The sequence below is a fragment of the Haliotis rubra genome, unplaced genomic scaffold (assembly GCF_003918875.1).
Source record: "Haliotis rubra isolate DU_JTF1 unplaced genomic scaffold, ASM391887v1 Scf97, whole genome shotgun sequence".
NCBI classification, from domain to species: domain Eukaryota; kingdom Metazoa; phylum Mollusca; class Gastropoda; order Lepetellida; family Haliotidae; genus Haliotis; species Haliotis rubra.
In genome coordinates this window covers 1,596,192-1,617,348 of record NW_025767712.1, presented here as the reverse complement: position 1 = coordinate 1,617,348, position 21,157 = coordinate 1,596,192, and the positions used below count along the sequence as shown (strand labels likewise).

Sequence of the window (21,157 nt, the reverse complement as noted above, 5' to 3'; positions counted from 1 at the left end):
GTATCCTTACGTTGTTGCACCACCTGAGTCGCCGGGCGTCGATGTAGGGCGTAGTACAGGTCCAACAACTGGTCTACAGGCACGTAAACCCGCTTCTTTCAGGACGGTTCCTAATCGTTTGAGCTGACACTCTCCTCAAACCTGGTATTTGTGTGGCAGTCACGGTTGGTAGGGCATGCCGATTACGCGAGGTGATGGACCCGGATGTACCGATCTTGAAGGGGTCGTGATTCTTGGCCTTCCACTTCTCGGGCGATCGTTGGTCAAATTGAAGTTGTTGTAGCGGCTCCAAAGTCGGGATATCGTTGTTTTGTGAACATTTAGGTGCCGTGCAACAGTTCCAAAACTTTCTCCGGCTTGAACACGACCAATGGCGATATTTCGGGTCGGCAGCACTCAATCGTGGCATTTTTAACACAGCCGGCGACAAATGAATGAATATAATACGAAAGCACATGGGCTTTTATACACCCCTACATTAACTGCCATTTTCATGATTTGCATGTGGTTTTTTTGTGCGAAGTCACCATGAGGGTTATTTCATGCGTTGTGACGGAATAAGCAATAAAATACACTTATGCGTACAAATGCAGTTGTTTGGATGGTAATCTTCATTAATTACGCGTATAATTTCAATACATTCGAATAAAATTTAGTTTGGAAGCAATAACTTCATTCAAACGAATTTTTCATATCTGAGGACAGGGGTTGCGTTTCTTTTTTGACAGAGTTTATATGTTCTTTTGAATGTGATATTTACAACAATTTGTACAAAAAGGTCAGGAAATTAATACATATACAGACTCTTGATAACACTTCATTTACTCACCTTGTCATATGACCAACAAGGTCATCGAAATACTCTTTGCCTTTGTGTTCTCCATAGAATTCCTCTGCAATTTCTTTTGTTATGGTAGTTTCCTTTCTTGCTGCTATCCTGAAGCCTGCTTCATGGATCTTAGCAATGATCTCATCTGAAATGCATTATCAGCATCGCAATTAATGTTATATTCAAATCAACAATGGCACAGCTGTTATCACAGGAACATGAAGTCTTACAAGTATTGTTGGTTTGTTTGTTGTTTATTGCCACTCTCAGCAATATTCAGTTTGAGGCAGCGGTCAATAATTAATTGTGTCTGGACCAGGCAACCAAGTGATCAACAGCATGAGCATCAATCTACGCAATTGGGATATGATGACATGTGTTAAGCACATCAGCGAGCCTGACCACCTGATCCCGCCAGTCACCTCTTACAACAAGCATGGGTAGTGGAAGGCCAATTCTAATCCAGATCTTCACAGGTTTGTTACCGGTATATAAACAGTAAAATAGTATGCCTATTTTCTTATAAAATATTCCACTCTACATAAAGAAAATAGTCAAATATCACTGTCTGTATGCACAATCTATTGTGAGGGTTAAAATGTCATTTAACGTGTTACAGTAGGCACACAAAACAATCATGTGGAATTTGTCAGTTTTGTCAGAGATAACATACTTTCACTTTTCATTCTTTTAATTTGTCATTTGAAAACAGTTTTCAAAAGCAGCCTCGCTTATGGACAGACTTTACATGGCTGGGTTTAATGGTTATTTATTGACAGATATAGTGATTAGGGTTTCAATAGTGACACCGACCTTTAGTTGAAAAAGCATCAGGTTTGATGGCAGCTACTGTTTGTTCCATTGGGAAGAAGTGCTGGATTTCTTTTTCAGCTGTTTCTATGGAGTCTGATCCATGCAGTTGGTTGATGGAGGACTCATCTATAGAAAACTGGGCACGTAAACTGTGGATATAAAAGGGTGTTGCCAGTATAGAAGAGGAAGGATGAAAGGTGCTTCATGCATATGTAACGAACTCACCCTCTGGACCAGTTATATGTTGTTGTTTAATCTTAACCAAAATTAATTGGAGTGTGCGGCAATCTCATTGCCTGATTAAACCTGATTAAACATGATTCAAAGCCCAAGGATCTCCCAAAATATTCACTGCAAATGAATACTTATTTCTTTATGTTTCTATTCCTTTTTATACTATTCACACTTTGCTAAGAATCAAATCATGGATTCAACAGAAAACTATGATGTGGGGTCAAATTTGGTTTAAATATCTAAGCTTATTGTAAGCATGGTTCCTAGGTTTCAGTATGTCACTGCATCTTGTGGATCCCATACTTGCTATTGACAGGTGTTGTTTTATTTGTCAATAGCTCATTCCATGATTTGCCAAATGGTTGATTGGTGTCATGAAAACCATTTTTATGGTTACTCATGTATCAAATGAATAAGGTTAGAATAAAGTGTCTGCCTAAAGAGGGGTTACCATATTATGATATATCCAGTTTTAAATGGATATAATTTGATATTATAAATCTACATTAAAGTAAAGTTGTGAATTTTTGTGATCCTTATCAAAGTGTGAGTAGTACAGTTCTTACTTTAATATCTGAATTAATGACAAACATCCAAATTTTATTAAAGGGTTGGAAGGTTGCATCCAGTTATTCAGTCTCATTAAGAAATACATGAATACTGCATATGTCCACGATTATTTTTACTAAACAATGATGAAAGTTTACAGCAAGTGAAGATGTTACCTGTCTGGTGCCTCCTCTTTGGCATTTGTTGTTGGGCCAAGAACTTTCCTCCACTCGGACACAGCATCTTCCCTGGCTAGACCAAGAGCCATCAGTGGACCACTGTGACAGACCACAAACACACATCACAACACTATCACATGGTCAGTATGTCCGGAGACCATATAATAATAATCTATTATATGGTCTCTGGTATGTCAGCATCTACCAGTGTCAATGATACAAATATAATCATATAGAACTGTTTTCTTGCAACATAGGATCAAGAATTTTCAAACCAGGGGATAAAAGACCGCCCAGAACAAAATAGATTGTATTATCTATTATCTGTTATTATTTTGTTGACAACCACATTCAAATCCAACGTTTTACTACAAGCAATACTTCTCTACTTAAGATCTAAGGACATCTCCACAAGAGGTCAGGTAGACTTTCTCATCAGTCAGTCGGTCACTAGGCTTCTAAATTCTCAGTACAAATGAGTAAAGCATTCAGAAAATGTCAAATCTTGTCTTGCAAATGAATACAGCTGAAGAATTCTGAATGAAAACAAATGTTGTTGTGAATATTTTATAGATTCTATTGTTTCTGAGAGCCCCAGATATAGGCATACTATGAAGGGTAAATTTGTGTTCTGCAGCATTCAGTGGAGTTGAAATCACATGTAATGTAGAGAGGTATGATAGTGAAGTAAAACATTTGATTTCCATTATTTGTAATATGACACGTATGGGTCACCCAATTTCCCACCAAAGTATCTACAAAGTTTCATATCAAAATATTCCCTATTCACCTTGTCATTCTTGCTATCAATTCATCAAAGTAGGGCTTATCAGTGTGTTCCTTATAGAACTCCTTTGCTTGGTCTTCAGTTAATGTCATCTCTTTTTGCAGAGCAACTTTAAATCCAGCTTCCTTGATCTTCTCCATGATTTCATCTGTAATTAACATGTATGTTCATTTATTTGATATCAAATAACATGAAACTGAAATCTAAATTATTTTCATAATTTCATTTCATATCATAGTCTTAAAAATACTTCAAATATTCAAATGAAGTTTCCTTTTGTCCACCTTAATACATCAAACTATTATTATATCATTGGACACAATTATGATAAGAATACTTAATCTTACACAAGCGAGGTGAGGTGAAATGGGGTTTAACATCAAACTGAAGAATATTTTGCTCATATGACGATGTGCATTCATGTGTATGTATGGCTGCTTGTACTAGCCCAGACTTAAGCTTGTTTTATAGTGCTAGTTTACTGAGATACCATGCCACAGTTGAGCATGGATACTCCACTAAGACACATTATACTGACTCCGAGACCACCAGTCCTTGTCGTACCCATTAATGCCAAGTGCCAGACAGGGACCAACAAGTACACTATTTTAACATATTTGGGTATGACGCGGCTGGGGATCGAACCCATGATCTTCCCTCTCCAGGCGGACACTCAAACCACTACACCTTGAGCTTGGAGGCAGTCCTCTTACACAAGCGATCACATGGGGAAACAAGTTTTGTATGATAGAAAGTGAGTGATTTGGCTTTTACCTCTACACAGAGTACATCAGTCATAACACGTGAAGATCTGGGTTAGAATTATCTCCAGTTACCCATGCTCGTCGTAAGAGGCAACTACCGGGATTGGGTGGTCAAGCTTGCTGACTGGGTTAAAATGTCATCATATCCCAGTTCATATTCATGCTGTTGATCACTGGATTGTCTGGTCCAGATTTGATTATTTACAGACCGCCACCATACAGCTGGAATATTGCTGAGTGTGGCGTAAAACTAAACTCACTCACTTCAGTCATATCACAGTGTTTCAACTTAATATCAGAGAAAAGCTAAAGTAGTGTTGGTTCTTGACATTTAAAATCTTGGTGAAATTGTGAAGATCCAGGTTAGAATTGATCTTCAGTAACCCACACTTGTCAAAGAGGTGAGTAACAGGATCAGGTGGTCAGGCTCGCTGACTTGGTGGACATGTCATCGTATCCCATTTGCTTAGCTCGATGCTCATGCTGTTGATCACTGGATTGTCAGGTCCAGACTTGATTATTTACAGACCGCTACCATATAGCTGGAATATTGCTGAGCATGTCGTAAAACTCACTCGCTCACTCCTTGAGACAGGTATCACACTGACACACTAAGAATCCAAATCTGGCAAATTCAGGATTGAAAACTATGGCGTGACAAGGGGAGACAACCCTGCACAATTAATTGTTCTTCCTTTGCTGACAGGGTCCTCCTGTCATATAATAAAAGAAGTTCCAGCTATAGTATATGCGTTTTGTTTTAGAATTTAAGATAACATTACCTTTGTTTTTGCCGAAGGCATCTGGTCTGATGAGGGCCATTGTTCGCTGCAGCTGTGGCTGGGAGCCTGGTGCAGGGATGGTTGGTGTCGCCATGTCAGGGAAGAAAAAGGCCATCTCCCCTGTATAAAGTATGACAGAGATTTATAGAACAGCCAACACCATACAAGAAAGGATGAATGGTGTAAGGCCATAAGCCTGTGATCACACTTTTTCACAAGTTTTTAGTGTGTTATTAGACATTGTCATTTTCAGGAGAAAAAAGTACGCAATTACATCCCTGCAAGAAATCTCATTAAAGTAATCATATTGTTCAGATAATATTATTAAATTTTGGTATCATGAACAATGGATTGTATCAAGTTGTATGGTTCTAAAAAATACAGCACATTAAGTATAATATTGCTCCAACTGATAAAGCATGAATGAACATGTGCAAATATTGGTAAGTTATTTTATGCTATCATTCAACTCCTTAGTCTAAACATTCAATTGTGAATTCAGTTAGTCAGATCTACGGATGCAGTTCCATCAGCATATATTCTTCTATTGTATTTTCAACAAATTTAAAAAAAACTGCATTTTTGATTTGTCATACAAGCCAATAAGCCAATCTTTTTTGTTTCTCCACCAGAGAAAAAAATATCTACAAGGAACATTACATAATTCAAAAACATGAAAAATTGCATATATTTGGTCATATAGCTTGGTGTACAGTGGTGACCTGGCTAAATGTGAACCATTTTGCTCCAGTCACATGAATAATTGTTGTGATATCAACCATGTCTCTGATTTACCATGACATTGCTGTAATATTGGTGACTGTGCTGCAAAAGAACATTCACTTTGACACAAATGGGTGACAGTTGTCGCTGACATACCTGGCTGCACATTCTGGGGAGTCGCTCCCATGAAGGGCATTCATGCACTTTTCAGATCCATACTTTGCTCGTAAACTGAAACAAAATGTGTTTACATGTGTAAGTAGATTCCTATTTTCTTATCAAGATGCTGTATTTTACTAACTTATCTGAGGTCAAAATCTGTTCAATTCCATTCTAAAGCATGCTTATTTGCATAAAAGTGTGTTTTCTCAGATCATTTTTTACTAAAGTTGAAAAATATCATAGCCTATATAGCACATTGTAGCCTACCAATACCTCAGTACATCTGTGCCTCCAATTTCTTCACATCTGAAATCAACTCAAATATCATCCCAGTCTATCCAAGTAGCCCTTTCCTCATATTCCGTCCCAAATCATTTTTTCCTAGATTATTTTTGTTCCTGTTAATGAAACACTATTGATCGCTCTCTCATGAAAAATCCCCAAACCTTGATTCCTCTCTGCAACTTTCCCTTCATTTCCTTGAAGATTACTGTGGTAGAGTTTAAGTCTGTACATAGTGATTATGTTTTATCATTTAGCTGTTTTACTTTAACATGTTTAAAATAATGTAATTTGGATATTTCAGGCAATACAGTGATTAATAACTATTTATTGTATTAATTTCAGATATATGAACCAGCCATCTTCACTGATTTATGAATAATCAAATCTCTTATTTCAGGCTGCATAAGATATTTAAGCAGTTGCAAGTAAACTAGTATCATTAAAGCTCATTTCTCTTGTTAAGTAATTTCATTGGGTAAGTCCACTTCAGTTTCGGGTAGATCAGCTAGCAATCAAAGTATAAGCCCAGGTATTTTAATGATTGGCTAATTTTGAATTAGGTGTCCCACTTTCAAACCCTTTGTTTTCCACATATGCATTCTTGTCACTGGCACTTACAACTTGCACTTGGACACTTGGAGAGACACAGGACCAGAAATTAAAAGGGTTAGTTACTATCATGTTCTTTTTATGCCATTGTAATGTATAAAATCACTTCATGTAAATATATCTATATCAGATTAATGTTATGTTTAAACATGTCACATATACTTTGTGTGTGTGTGTATGTATATAAGAAATACCATATCTGATTGTATGTGTGGTTTTGGTTATCTGGCAGTAATTTGTATTGTTTATTACTGAACTGATAATAGTTTAGATGAAATATTTAGATGTGTAAATAGATTAGTACTCATGGTATGTTTTATATCATGAACAGGTTCATACAAGATTATCTTGAATACGGACAACAACACCCCCGTGGGAATAACAGGGTACATATGTTTATATATATTTGTATAGTATAATTAATTGAATATAACATCATGCATGTCATGCCATATCCGTATTGCATGTGTAACTTCAACGACCTCAATATGTCAAGCTTATATAAAGTGGTGATGTCTGTATCACTTATGATTATGTAGAATTGTTGCTTTTATATGTTAGATTGTGAGATGAACTGTATTCTTATTATCTCATTCCTTGTTACAGGGTGTCAGTTTGTCACCAGCAAATAAACAGTTCTCACACCCTAGCCTGTGTTATCGTGACTTCCACAAGACACTTTAATGGCTATTACATTACTTTGTCCTCTGTATAGCCCACCCTCACACACTCTCCCTCCTGCCATAGCCCTATTCAACTCATCCTTACCTCTCTGGAGCCTTATCCTTGGCCTCCTCAACATTAGTTGGACCAATCAAATCCCTCCATTCTTTTATAACAGTGTCTCCCTTTTGTCCCTTGGTGAGTACAAGAACACAACTGGGACCACTGCTCATGAATTCGACCAAGTCATTAAAATATTCCTGGAATGGATAAAAATGTATGAAAATCCTTGATTTATTTCATTCACAAGAGATTGGAAAGACATGTTAATTATTAGATTGAGTGAGTGTGGTTTTACGATGCTTTTAGCAATATTCCAGCAATATCACGGCATGTGGAGTATTGAACCCGGGTGTCCAGCATGACATGTGGGTGCTTGAACAGTTAGACTATCTCGCCACCCCTCAAGACTGTTATAAAAAACTGTTTAATCCAAGCTGTCAGACATACTTCAAATACTTAAAACCACAATATTCAGTCATAAAAATTCACAAAACTAAATCCTTTTAAATATGTTTGGTCAGTAGTATATATTATGATATTACAAATAGAAAACAAATCTATGTTACAGTAATTTCTGTCACTTTTATGAATATTTCAACCAGTGTATGTTTTTTTCAAAACTTCCATACTGGTGCCAGTCTCTTAGTCTTACTGCCAAGCCTCTTACTTGATGAACTAGACCATATATAGTCCTACTATCATTTCTGCTTCATGTGAATTACATCTGTCAACAGTTAACGTACACAGATGTCTTGTGTAGTGAATGTTAACATGTTATAAGATAAACACGCAATGACTTACTGATTGACGAAAATCTCACAGGTTATTGTGGTCTTAGATAAGCATTAAATGTATATACCTCATCTTTAAGGTGGTCGTAGAACGTTCTGGCTTCCTCTTCAGTCAGCTGTCGCTCTTGCTTTTCCAATATCTCAATACCAGCTTCCTCCATCTACATGTTGTAAAACAAATTCATCCATTAAACAATTTCAAATGTCTCCAGGAGCAGTGAACATCTTCTGTGTTTTCAAATTCTTGAAAGAATATTCTATCTCTCATAATTTCAAGAATTGATAATTATGAAAGCAGAATGGTTTGTCAGAAAATAATGTCAAAGTTATGTTATGAACTTTTAACACTTTCTCGTGTGGTAAGGGACCTTTTATAATTTATGACTGGGGGTAGGGGGTGGGGTGATGATGAATTTTATGGAGAAGCATGTACAATGTGAATGGACCCCCCCCTCTCTGAAATTTATGCATAATGTAAGTGACAGCACCTGCATGTCATGTACAATATCAATGCCCCTCTCCCATAATTTTTAAGCATTACCTTTTAATAATTCTATGTACAAAATTGCTGACCAAAATTTGGAATATCAAGAAAAATCACCAGGAGACTAGTGGTTTCCAAAGGAGAAAACGTTTTGTATAGTATGTTAGACCTCCAATATATAAAGATTCCTTCCTTGGGCCAATTCACCGAAATGGCTTAATTGTCAAGCTTGTCACAACATATAAAATATTACTATCAATTCAAATCACAGTGTTGGTTTCATGGCTGACACAAGCGCTGATATCAATACCTTGTAATGCTTGTTGAGTGCTGTCTAAGAAAATGATTAGAGTATTTTTAGCACAAGGATTTCTCTTCCCCATCTTAATGCTTAGGAAAAATTCTCTTCCATCATAAATATGATCTTTTTGGCTTGTCAAACTCATGTTATAAAGAAGCATATTGATTTGTTGCCTAATTCAAAGTCATTAGAAAGAGACCATCCAGACAATGGTGGTGAATGGGCCCAGGGTATTTATCCTTTTAGAATAGTCTGTATTACTGGGGATGGATCTTAGGATTAGATATTTACTACCTGCTGTAAGATCTCCTCCACCTTCCCATCACGAACAACATCAGGTTTGATAATGGCCACAGTGAAACCTTTCTTTTCTGTAACAAACAAGAAACAATCAATCCACCATATTGCACACCAATGGCACATGACTCTACACATGGTTAAGCAGCAGTTAACTTCTATGAAAGAATCACCATTCAAAACCACACTGGGACAGAAGAAAACCCATTACTTTCCAACAAAATTTTCTCAGATGTAAACATATTTGCATTTGGATCTATCTACTGAAAATATGTACAAACCTCACAAAATATATGTTTTTCAGGAGATGAATATACAATCCAATACAAATGCAAGGCTGTGTTAAAATCGTAATTTATATGTTTAATGACATTAACAAATGGGTAATCTGGAATAATTAGGCAAACACTTGCAGTTGTACTGACATTTCATAAATACTGCATTCCATCATGGAATAACCATTTTTTATCTGGGTTACAAAACATTCATTCAACTCAATGTAACACATCAGTCAGTTGTTATCACAAAACACAAATACATGCAGGATATTTTAAACAGGGTTGTGAAAATGAAACATTCAACATCAAGGAAATAATCTTCATGCAGATACGTGCACCGGCAGAAACATGCACTGCTGGCTCCGAGGATCAAATATTCCCAACATCCTCTTACTGTACATATAACTCATTTTGATTTTGCTTATTTTGAGTAGACCTGTTAGAAGATAGAATTTGGAAATATGGTGATAAGTGATACAATAAGACAACTACAAACTTCTGTTTCCACTGGTCTGATTGTCTTTCTTCATGATATCCTAAAAATTCACTCTCAAGAACACCCCTAAAATGTACATTGCTTGTAGTTTCACAAATGTTGGTAGTGCAGTACGAACCTTTCACTTTCGTTTTATATAAAAATAGCTAGAAAAAAAAAAACGTGTGAGCAAGGCACACTAATACTCCTGACCGTAACTCCCAACTTCAGCCTGAACAACAATACAAGATCTGTATCTTTGCACTGCATCTTTCTCATATATAAAGATGTCATTACCCAAATTTAAAGACAATCCATTAAATGATTGCAAAGTTATTGGTTGAACAAATTTGATGTGGATCTTTTTCCTGAGAACATGAGATGAAATTTGTGACAATTCTCGTTTAATTAAATATAACAAAATATAACTTTGCACTACTATGGATATGGTGGGTAATCCATTCAAACGTATTCAAGTTATTGGTTGAACAATTCCCTTGGGTTTATTTAAATTTGAAAATCAGAACAAAACTTTGCACTTCACTATTTCTTGAGAGAAAGAAGCCGTTTTCCAAATTTGAAAATATTTTTACCAATACTTTATTTGATGAACAAATTTTCTAAGTTCAGATTTTCAAATAGCTGTAATTTTAAACAAAATTAAAATATGATCAATCCAACCAACAATTTTGAGGGTGTTGGTGGAACATACATGTCTTCAGACAGATGGACACAATTCCTTGGTAAAACTATATACCACCCAACCTAAAAGTCATAAGAAAATGACTTTGGTTTAACACCAAGGTAATTTAAACCAGCAGATTGTTTGTCCTACAAATGACAGTTGTTCATGCAATAGTGATGATCCTTGACCACTAAGTGTGTGGTCAGTTGTCAGTGTGTGCAATGGAGAACTGGAGGAAAGGTAGAGCAACAGTGCTGCTTTGAAAAGGATTAATGTGAAGACAGCAAACTGATCAAAGATCGGATCTTAGGAAGATATATTTATGGATCAATATGTACTAAGTTGTTATAAAGATGCACAAAGACGTACATAAATTAAGATGTACAAAGATGATGATGTTCAAGAAGGATGCTTCAGACATGTGAAAGGCAAGGCACTAAGGTTATACTGTGATCATATCATCATTACATGTACCATGAAAATACACCAGGATGATGCATCAGTTAAGTTGCACCAGGATAATATATTTATGTTGTACCAGGATGATGCATTATTATTATGTTATGTGAGGATGGTACATTTATGTTGTACCAGGATGATGCATTATTATGTTATGTGAGGATGGTACATTTATGTTGTACCAGGATGATGCATTATTATGTTATGTGAGGATGGTACATTTATGTTGTACCAGGATGATGCATTATTATGTTATGTGAGGATGGTACATTTATGTTGTACCAGGATGATGCATTATTATGTTATGTGAGGATGGTACATTTATGTTGTACCAGGATGATGCATTATTATGTTATGTGAGGATGGTACATTTATGTTGTACCAGGATGATGCATTATTATGTTATGTGAGGATGGTACATTTATGTTGTACCAGGATGATGCATTATTATGTTATGTGAGGATGGTACATTTATGTTGTACCAGGATGATGCATTATTATGTTATGTGAGGATGGTACATTTTATGTTATACCAGGATGATGCATTATTATGTTATGTGAGGATGGTACATTTATGTTGTACCAGGATGATGCATTATTATGTTGCGTGAGGATGGAACATTTATGTTGTACAAGGATGATCCATTATTAAAGTTGCACCAGGATAATACAATTCTGTTGTACAAGGTTGATGCATTATATTAGTTAAGTTGTACCATTATAATACAATTATGTTGTACCAGAATGATGCACTTATGTTGTACCGTAATGATGCATTATAGCCTGTACAATTACTTTGTAGAAAAAGAAAACAAAATTAAAAAAGAAAATATATTTCTATCCATAGGATTTAGCAACTGGAACTACACATAGACTAATCTAGTTGTAGCAGCTTTGAAAAAATATACCTGCTCACAGTCAGCAACCACAGTATTGACTTCTTTTAATGAAATGATAAACTGTGGTTATTTTGCCCTGAAATGGTGTTGCATCAACTGGTGACAATTACAAAACTGTCTCAGTTTCAAAAGCATTGAACTACTAATCTAGAAGTAGATGAGAACCAAGCGCCAGACTGTCAAGATAAATTATTTTCTATTAGCTTCTGTGCTTTTTAATGACATATTTTCACCATTTACTAAATCTAAAAGTAAAGAGAGAAAGAACAAATGTTCTTTGTAAAACTTGGCATTTCCAGTATGAACTAACTAGAGTAGTCAAAATCTGCATGTTTCCATATGCCTCTAATATGTTGTACATGGTCATCTAACTAGAAGTGAAAATATCTGGTAATCTAGCTAAGTGAGAAGATCCCCAGCCAAGGTGTTTGTATTGGCCCAAAGCAAGAAGGATAAAAATTAGAACTGGTGCAATAAAAGACAGTATTCTTAAAAATGCATATTTAGCAGTTGTGTGTAAGATATCATAAAAGCATGTCTTCAACATTATGCCTCATAAAATCTCATAGTCTGTCTTGTACAGAGTACCAAACTAGTGTGGCAAGCAAACTGAGTAATTTACATCATTGTTCTATATACACATCAGATATTATTCTCTCAGCATAAGTGTTGCTAGGTAGTTGCAGTTCATGGGAATATCTTTAAACTGACTTTAACAAAAAAATATATTAGGTTCTACAGTGTTTAAAAATATAAATTTAGGAATAGTTGAAGTAGTGGATGAGAACATCCTGATATGCTTGAAGAATCTTGCAATAGTATTTTGATATAAGATGCCCTATTCTTCAGTTTGACCATTTGGCACACAATTCTTAGAATACAATAGCTTAGAATGACTATTTTGTGTTTAAAAACTTGATTATTTTGAATTTATGTTGTTGGATGCAGGATTACATAAATACTATCTACTCTACATCTTCCATAGGTAAACAAAAACGACATTTCAGGGCATAATGTTGACATCTTGTAAATGAAAAGCATGCAGCTAAAATAAATAATATTTGCAGGTGTGACTATATCTATAGACATAGACAACCTTCCTCCAGCTGGCTGCTCATTGTCAATGTGTCGCCATAGTTACAACGCTCTCCTCGATAGTCTAAGACATTATCGTCATCTTCTGGAAGCAATACATGTATATGAGCCATGGCAATTGTACTAACTAAAACATAGCTGTCATTACAATAAAGATGTCTGCTGGTATCTTGTGTGTATGGTTACCTATGTGTATTTTACCTATAAAATAATGGAACAACTCATTTACCATTTATCTTCTAGTTGGAAGTGTGTGCATTCTGCATGTAAGGGCCACTGTTCCACAACTGGATTCTTAATTACTTCTACAATACAACAAAACACAACCACGCCCCCTGACTATGACTATGAGGCAGGCTTTCCCGTAGGAACCTGGACAAAGTTCGGCATTGGGCCCAGGACGAATACCCTTCATCAGTTGAAGAATTATATTCCATTGACATTTTGTCAATTCCAATGAATGAAATGCATTCAGAAAGAATAAAGACACCTTATACCTAGAAACACTATTTCTTGTCATTTTTGTCGGTAATGCCAACAATTGACTTTTGATCAAGCTCATTTTAGTAAAGGTAGAATTGGTCAGCACATTAACCTTACTTCCTGATCACAGGATCGTATCATATTGTTCTAACGTGAAGGCAGAATGGGAAGACACCGCGCGTACACTGTACAACTTTTACTGTATGAATACACAATGCCATTTAGAAAGTGGTCAAATGTAAATTCACTTTTAAGTAGTGCACAGTCTAGTGAAAATGGGAATTAATTCCCTCTTTGTTTGATATATAAGGCTGTAAATGTCATGAAAGATTTATTTAGAATATGTTGTTAATGCAATTCTGGTGCACTACAGTAAGAGTTTAACACATGTTATATTTGGGATTACATTTTCTCGATAAAGTACAGATTCTAGTACTTTTGTTGGGTTGAGTCCCATTCTGAATTCGAACCCACACTCTCAGTCAGACTGAAGGGGTCGTTGCCGGCACCGGTACTACAGATGTGTACCCCAGGTAAGTTTCTGTATACAGAAACGTACCCTGGCCATAATCAGAATACAGAAACGTACCCTAGGACGATTCCATTCCACACTGTGTCGTTTTATTGATCGGAACCGTCAAACTGTTGTATTAGATACATTTGATTGCGTTGTATAAGTAATGAGAATACACAGTAACAGATATTTCGCGATGCACAATACCACCCGAAATCAGTTGAACGGGAACAACTACATATGTTTCGGATTTGGATTGTGGAATATGGACTCATCCGCCTTTTAGGGTACCGGGTACGTTTCTGTATTTTGACTTTGTTTAGGGTACATTTCTGTATACAGAAACGTACCTAGGGTACGTATCTGTAGTACCAGTGCCGACAACGACCCCTTCAGCCTCAGTCAGGCACCAAATGGCCAGCACACAAAGTCAGCTGTCTAATCTATTCAGCCACCACTGGATAAGTCAGCTGACTTTGTGTGCTGGCGATTAGATATAACATGTGGTTTGCAGCAACCCAATATTCTTCCCTATAACAATGTCACTACGTTCTAGGCTCATTACTTAATGTCATCAGTGAATGCTTTTGCAAGTTAGAAAATGATTCAAATATGTCATTACACCATGTTTTGATCCAGATGCTTAGCACACTAAAATATAGACATTATGATGTTTTTCATCATTCCTACAGATGAGCATTTATTGTTCAGTCATATATAAAATTTAATAGTGTTAATTATGCACATGTATGTAAAACTGTTAATACAGTCAATTATTTCCATCTGTAGTAAAGTGTGAATTTGGTGTGTGTAGTTAATGAGTGTGTCTTTTCAAATAATATGCACAGAAAGCACCTTTTTTACTTCTGGATAGTTAGAATAAATAACTTTAAATTGTTTGATATCAGTTTAGAAAAAGTAAGATACTCCATAAACCAGCAGACATCCATGTGAGACCGGACCAAGTAAGATGAAAGTGTATAACATTAACAATCTGGATTTCATATCAACTCTGTCGGCCTGGAGTAAAAAACTGTGTGTCCTTGTGAGCACATTGTAACATGTTATATTAACTGGTATTAGTGGAAACATCATGCAGTCACTCAAATTATCACATGGAATGCATCACACAAAGTACCTAATTCTGCTGCAGATTTTCTTCCAAGCATAGCAACTGTTATAAATATAGGACAGCTTAGTCAAAGAGAATGAAAAATGTTTAGTACTTGTATTGAAACACTGTACTCTGGAACTGATAGATGTGTCACTGAAATACAGTCAATGTCCGATATGCATTCTTTATACAGTTTTCAAAAGATAAAACAAATGCAGAGTGTATATTTTTCCACTTCTTTACAAATTTACTTCACTTTGTTTACTCGACACATTTGTATAGTAATCCAAGTAATAAATAAGTAAAAAACCTTTTTATTGAGACGAACTTGATTAAATCTCATTTAAGTCAAGGTGCAGATTTGGTGTTCTCTGCTATGACAAAACACTGTCACATCCTACTGAGAAACTCACATTTCTCCATTCAGATTTTGTTATATCGGACATTGCCTGAGTTGAAAGTCAAGATCAGTCTTGCAGGAAAGAAATGTGTTATACATTTCAATGGAAACAAATTCTGCAAGTTAAAAGGACACATAATCAGATGCGCTGAAGACCATGATGGCTTATGGAGTTCAACTTCGTTATTCTTTTAATGCCACCTTTTGGTATTGATGCTAGTGCCTTCTTTATCAACTCATCAACAACTGGCCTGGCAACAGTGTACCAAAACACTGCAGATATTGCATTAAAAGATGAAGGAGTTAAAGTCAATAAGTCTTCTGCGTCTTTCATTGATACTTCAGTTTCTAAATGTCACATGAAGATACATACACAAATTATTAAGACAGAGTGAAATCTTGTTAAATCAAAATTCTCAAAATACTCCGTGGGAGAGAAGTGGAGTGGTTAGACCATAATGGCGACAAGGATTCAGCTGAGGCCAAATTTAGTTTTCTTCATCTGAGTTAACAAGGTGACACTGTAGACAAACATTGTAGATGGATGTCAACACAGTCAAGGACACAGTCAACCTGGGTGCACTACATGGCAGTCACTTCACACTACCAACAACAGTTACCAGGGACTTAAGTGGGATTTTTGTGTGATTAAGTCCTTACTGCACATTGGAAATGAATATATTGTGGTTATGATTAAGAATAAGAATCAGTATCTTTTTGACAATAAAATAATATGCAAAAAGTTATATTTTCACAGTCATGATACATACTACTGCTGAGGAGGGGAGATCTGTTGTGTAAGGGGGAAGCTGGGTCCTTTTTGTATTGCTGTAATATGTGTGTGTATGTGTGACATACCTTCTTCCTCCTTCTCATTCTCCTCCTCATCATACTGAGCCTTCTCTCTCTCCTCCAGATTTGAGATGAGAGGGTCCTTCACCTTCAAACAAATATATACTTGCATAAAGGATGGTGCTTCAATATTTTCAGTCTCATTTATATTCTTTCAAACTAATGTATAGTATTCTTGAACATAAGGGAGCCAGTAGCATGTCGTGTAGAAATATAGTTGGATAAACGTTTTAGTTCATCATTCAAATTCAATAAAATACTGCTATCAGCATAAAATCAGTCCCTGTTATTGGGTTCACGTATTTGTTCATTTCAGTAGACCCTGAGCATATTCTTCGTATGTTTCAACCTGTCATTGCTGTATCTAAGTTCATCCAGGTATACAAAGAAAAATATCATCCATTTGGTTTCAAAACTAGCATTTGTTTCCAATCAACAATAAAACAACAATACATAAAGGCAAGAAATCTGCTCATTGAGCCTTAAATACCAATCAAAGAAGCTAACAATAATTATTTGGATCATCATCAGTATACAGATAATGTATCCCTTTTCATTTTGTCGACCTACCTCCTTCCTTTCCCCATTGCCATCTATCACCTTGTGCTCTGCTTTCAACTGTTCCATGATTGTCCTGAGAATAACTGGAGAGTTGGCGCCATGGACAAACGCAACCAGAACTCCACCCTGTGAATGTAACATCAGTCAATTACAGATATTTGAACACAATATCTGAAGGTCATGGATCAAGAAAGGCTGAGGAAAATGATTTTACAGACAATAATTCATCTCTTGACATATTCACACAACCTTATGACTACCTTATGGTAATAGGAAACAAAATTGTCTACAAAAGCAATTTTCTCCATACTTACAGCAAAGAAAAGGAAGCATGGTTCACACCTTCCCCTGTACTTCTCCAGAGAATCCACTGTATCTGCCTTGGCCTGGAACAAGTCAGTGTTACATAATTAATCCCCAATGCCACATTACTTTTCAACTCGCTGTGTGCATGCACGGAGCGTGTGAAAACTATCCACTGGCATGCTTCCGGTTTGGTCATATTTTTATTAAAAGAAATGTTGAATCTGCTAAAAATGACACCTAAAATACTACAACACTGAGATTATCTTTTTATTGTCTGCTCAGTAAGGATCATCCCCATTCATGCACTATCATAATTGCTTTAACAGTCTAATATATAGAGAATACTACACGAGGTCTCATTACATACAAATTATACGAAATGAGTGGCCTTCCTATGGTATGTGACCGAGCGAAAGCGTGGTCAGATAACATAGGAAGGTCACGAGTTTCATATTATTCATATGTAATGAGACCGAGTGTGGTATTTTATTTATTACCCACGTTTTACATGCATTAAATTGACAAAATAGCGTATTTTTGTTCATATTTTGGTTTCAAACCGAAACCGGTTTCATAAAGAGGTTGCGGAAGAGTTTTGTACTGTAGTACAATATTTGCATGACGTCACACTGTAATGACGTCACTGCCTTGGTAACTGACGTCACGATGCATGTCAGTTGTCATCGCCTCGTACAGCCTCCTACAGTAAACTACTCCGTAGCACAGCGTTTCTTGGTTTGCAGTTACTTCATTAGGCTAACATCACTGGTGGAAACATTGCGCTTATGTTTTTCGACGGATATAATGTCTCATTTTGACTCACAATTAAACAGCGACACGGCAACGTTCGCAATGTTTACATTCCCACAATGCATTTAAGTTGTAGAATGAATGAATTCGCGTGTTTGTTATGAATGAAAAAATAGTTACGTCAGAATGTGACCTAATTGAGAGGTCATCGGTTATCCAATCAAATCATTAGAATCTCAGGTCAAGTCGTTACGACACAGGTCAACGCGATACGACACTCGTGTGACGTACGAGATCAGTATGCAACTACGCATACGTTGACCACGTGGGTAATAAATGCTTATGTTACAGCATATGTATACATACTGCAGCAAAGTGGAGCAGGTCATCTCCCAACTCATTCTTCAACCGGGCGAAAATTTGCAACCATAGCTGCACATGGGCCGCACCATTCTTGGTACACATCCACCACTGAAACATAAACAACAGCTCCAATAGATGCCTGATGCAATATAATCACTGAGACCCAGCCTCAGCATACACTTGGCTATTGTACAAAATTGTGTATGGTGCTCTCTGATTGGTCAAAACTGTTTTTTAAATGGGATAACTGAAACCTGAAAATTCTGTGCATGACCTGTGAGGGTGTATGAAAAAAGGCAAAAGAATTCAAGAACTCTGCCATCATTGGTTCAATGACAGACACATGATGGAGAGTGCTTAAGTTCTTATTAGTCCTGTCACGATTCACTCACATATTCAGTGATCCGAACTGTATTCCAAGATTAATACAATTCATAAATCGTGGTCACTGGAATCTAATAATTACAAATATATTTAAGAAAGCGTTGTACTAATGGAACTAGTTTGTTGTTTATCTAACACAGTAGTTAGTGTTATTTAGCTAAAGCCCCAGCACTGTCATCAATATGGGTGACTATTGAGGGGGAAACAGCTATTGTAATAGCGATTATAAGTCTATTGCAACATACTATTGCCATAGCGATAGTCTATTGCAACCAACTATTGCAATACTATTGCAATAGTTTTTTTCTCCTTGAATTGTCTCATTTGAAGTCATTTCCCAAATGAATGTATAGTTTATATGAAATAAAAACAAGCTGAAGTAGTTTCAGTCTCTTTTAATAACTGACAAGAAACTAGAAACCCAGATCAAGTTTGCGTAAGAGGTAACAGGGGCGGATATCTCTTAATCAAAGTGAACGAATCTGGTACTTCCTGTATTTTTCGCTGCGCATTTATCAATGGAAGTCAATTACTAAACTATTGATAGTCACACATATTATTAATGCATCGATAGCTTTTCGTTTTTAACCATCAATTAATTGCTATCGGAGACTCAACAATTGCAATCCATTGATAGTTCGATGAATCATTACAGCCCTCATCATCAAGCTATAAGCAACATTGTCTGCAATGAATTGCTACCTTTGCTTTACAGAAAATATCATTTAAATGTTTCAGCCGAAGCAATTATACCAATTATCAATTTCTTGATATCAAACATAAAGCATTCATGAATATATATGCATATTCATTACTATATATTCATAAAACATATTGTATTCATCTCATAGTGTATTTATGGCAGCTCTTTTTCAATGTGTGACCCTTGTGCTATGTCTTACCCCACAGTCCCTCTTTGGCAATCATCTCCTCCCACTCTTCTGCTGTCTCAATCTCCTGCTGGAGCTGTACTTCCTGCTTCCGTCTTGCCATCTTGGCTGCCTTCTTCTTCTTATCTTCCTCTGCACCCTGAAGAAGAACATCTCAACACTGTAAGCCACTGACATGGCCTGACACCCCTATCAAACACTGAAACCATCTGTCTTGTCAAGACTACTGCAAAAGTTATTTGTTCAGATAGATAATAATTGAAGAGGGATCCTACAGTTTCATATCATTGTTACAATTATGAAAAGCATGTATTACTTACCCCACAAATAGTAATGAATTTTCGGTGCTGGTGCCTTGAAACATTTTTGTTATCTGATCATGCTTATTTATCAAATTCAAGGATTCTCTTATTGTCAATTTTTTCTGACTTTACATGAGACTAATAAATCAAGCTGAAATCACAGTAAGACATTAGGACATATAGCAACATTCTACTCCATTAGAACTTTGGATTGAATATTTGTTGTTTACAATAGGGAAATATGAAGCATGCTTCTCTTCAGGACATTTCTAAATCTGCGGTATCATTCAAACAAACAAGCCTTGTAACCTATGTTACATCTATATCATTTATCAAGTTCATGCTTGATGACTTGTGACTAATATGGTTTTTAAGTATATCTTCTTTATAAGCACTGAGTAACACTATCCATGCTATGCATCATGCTAATGAATATTTTCTCATGCTTGACTTACTAAGACTTAAGTCAATTACCATCTCAGTCTAGATCCAACTATGATCGTGAAAGTATCAAAAGCTGCCTTCGTGCTAAGTCATGTAAGAAAGGCAGGCTGGTTCTAGCCTTGTTTCTGGAATCCAGTCAATCTCAGACATACAAATTCTAAATCCTATATAGTCATGCCTAGTGCAGTCTGTGCAAGATGCAGGTTTTGTAGCATCTCTAGGCATGTATTTGTGACCTGTGCAGGGATACCTTGTTGCGACGGTAACGAGGTCTGTATGGTCCCAAGACAGGCTAGGATAAAGGTCAAATGTCATGTACTCAAGGAAACATTGGTTCAACAAAATACTGGCCTCTAATGGGGGTCATAATGCCAGGACAGGAACTGCACTGATAACAAATGGTACCTTTCTGTATATACAAAGGTTCCCTTACTAAGGTACTTTATGTATACACAGACTCTACGTACCTTCCTGTACACAGGAATACTGTATACTCCAGATGCCTGTCTGTATACACAAATGTTCCCCCTTTCTGTAACTACAAATCTTCAGGAGGTACCCTCCTGTATACCATGGTAGTGGATTTAA

The 21,157-nt window shown here is 36.3% G+C and overlaps 1 protein-coding gene across 1 annotated transcript in view; it reads right to left on the bottom strand.

Moving 5' to 3' along the window:
- LOC124265251 (thioredoxin domain-containing protein 3 homolog) overlaps window positions 1-21,157 on the bottom strand; it is a 47,783-nt gene that overhangs the window by 20,946 nt on the left and 5,680 nt on the right. Inside the window, 16 exon segments of the mRNA XM_046700038.1 lie at window positions 830-974; window positions 1,643-1,791; window positions 2,602-2,703; window positions 3,395-3,539; window positions 4,938-5,056; window positions 5,817-5,891; window positions 7,485-7,639; window positions 8,302-8,394; window positions 9,313-9,389; window positions 13,208-13,291; window positions 16,576-16,657; window positions 17,140-17,256; window positions 17,445-17,516; window positions 18,553-18,597; window positions 18,599-18,657; window positions 19,836-19,962. Coding sequence (XP_046555994.1) covers window positions 830-974; window positions 1,643-1,791; window positions 2,602-2,703; window positions 3,395-3,539; window positions 4,938-5,056; window positions 5,817-5,891; window positions 7,485-7,639; window positions 8,302-8,394; window positions 9,313-9,389; window positions 13,208-13,291; window positions 16,576-16,657; window positions 17,140-17,256; window positions 17,445-17,516; window positions 18,553-18,597; window positions 18,599-18,657; window positions 19,836-19,962 — 1,646 coding nt within the window.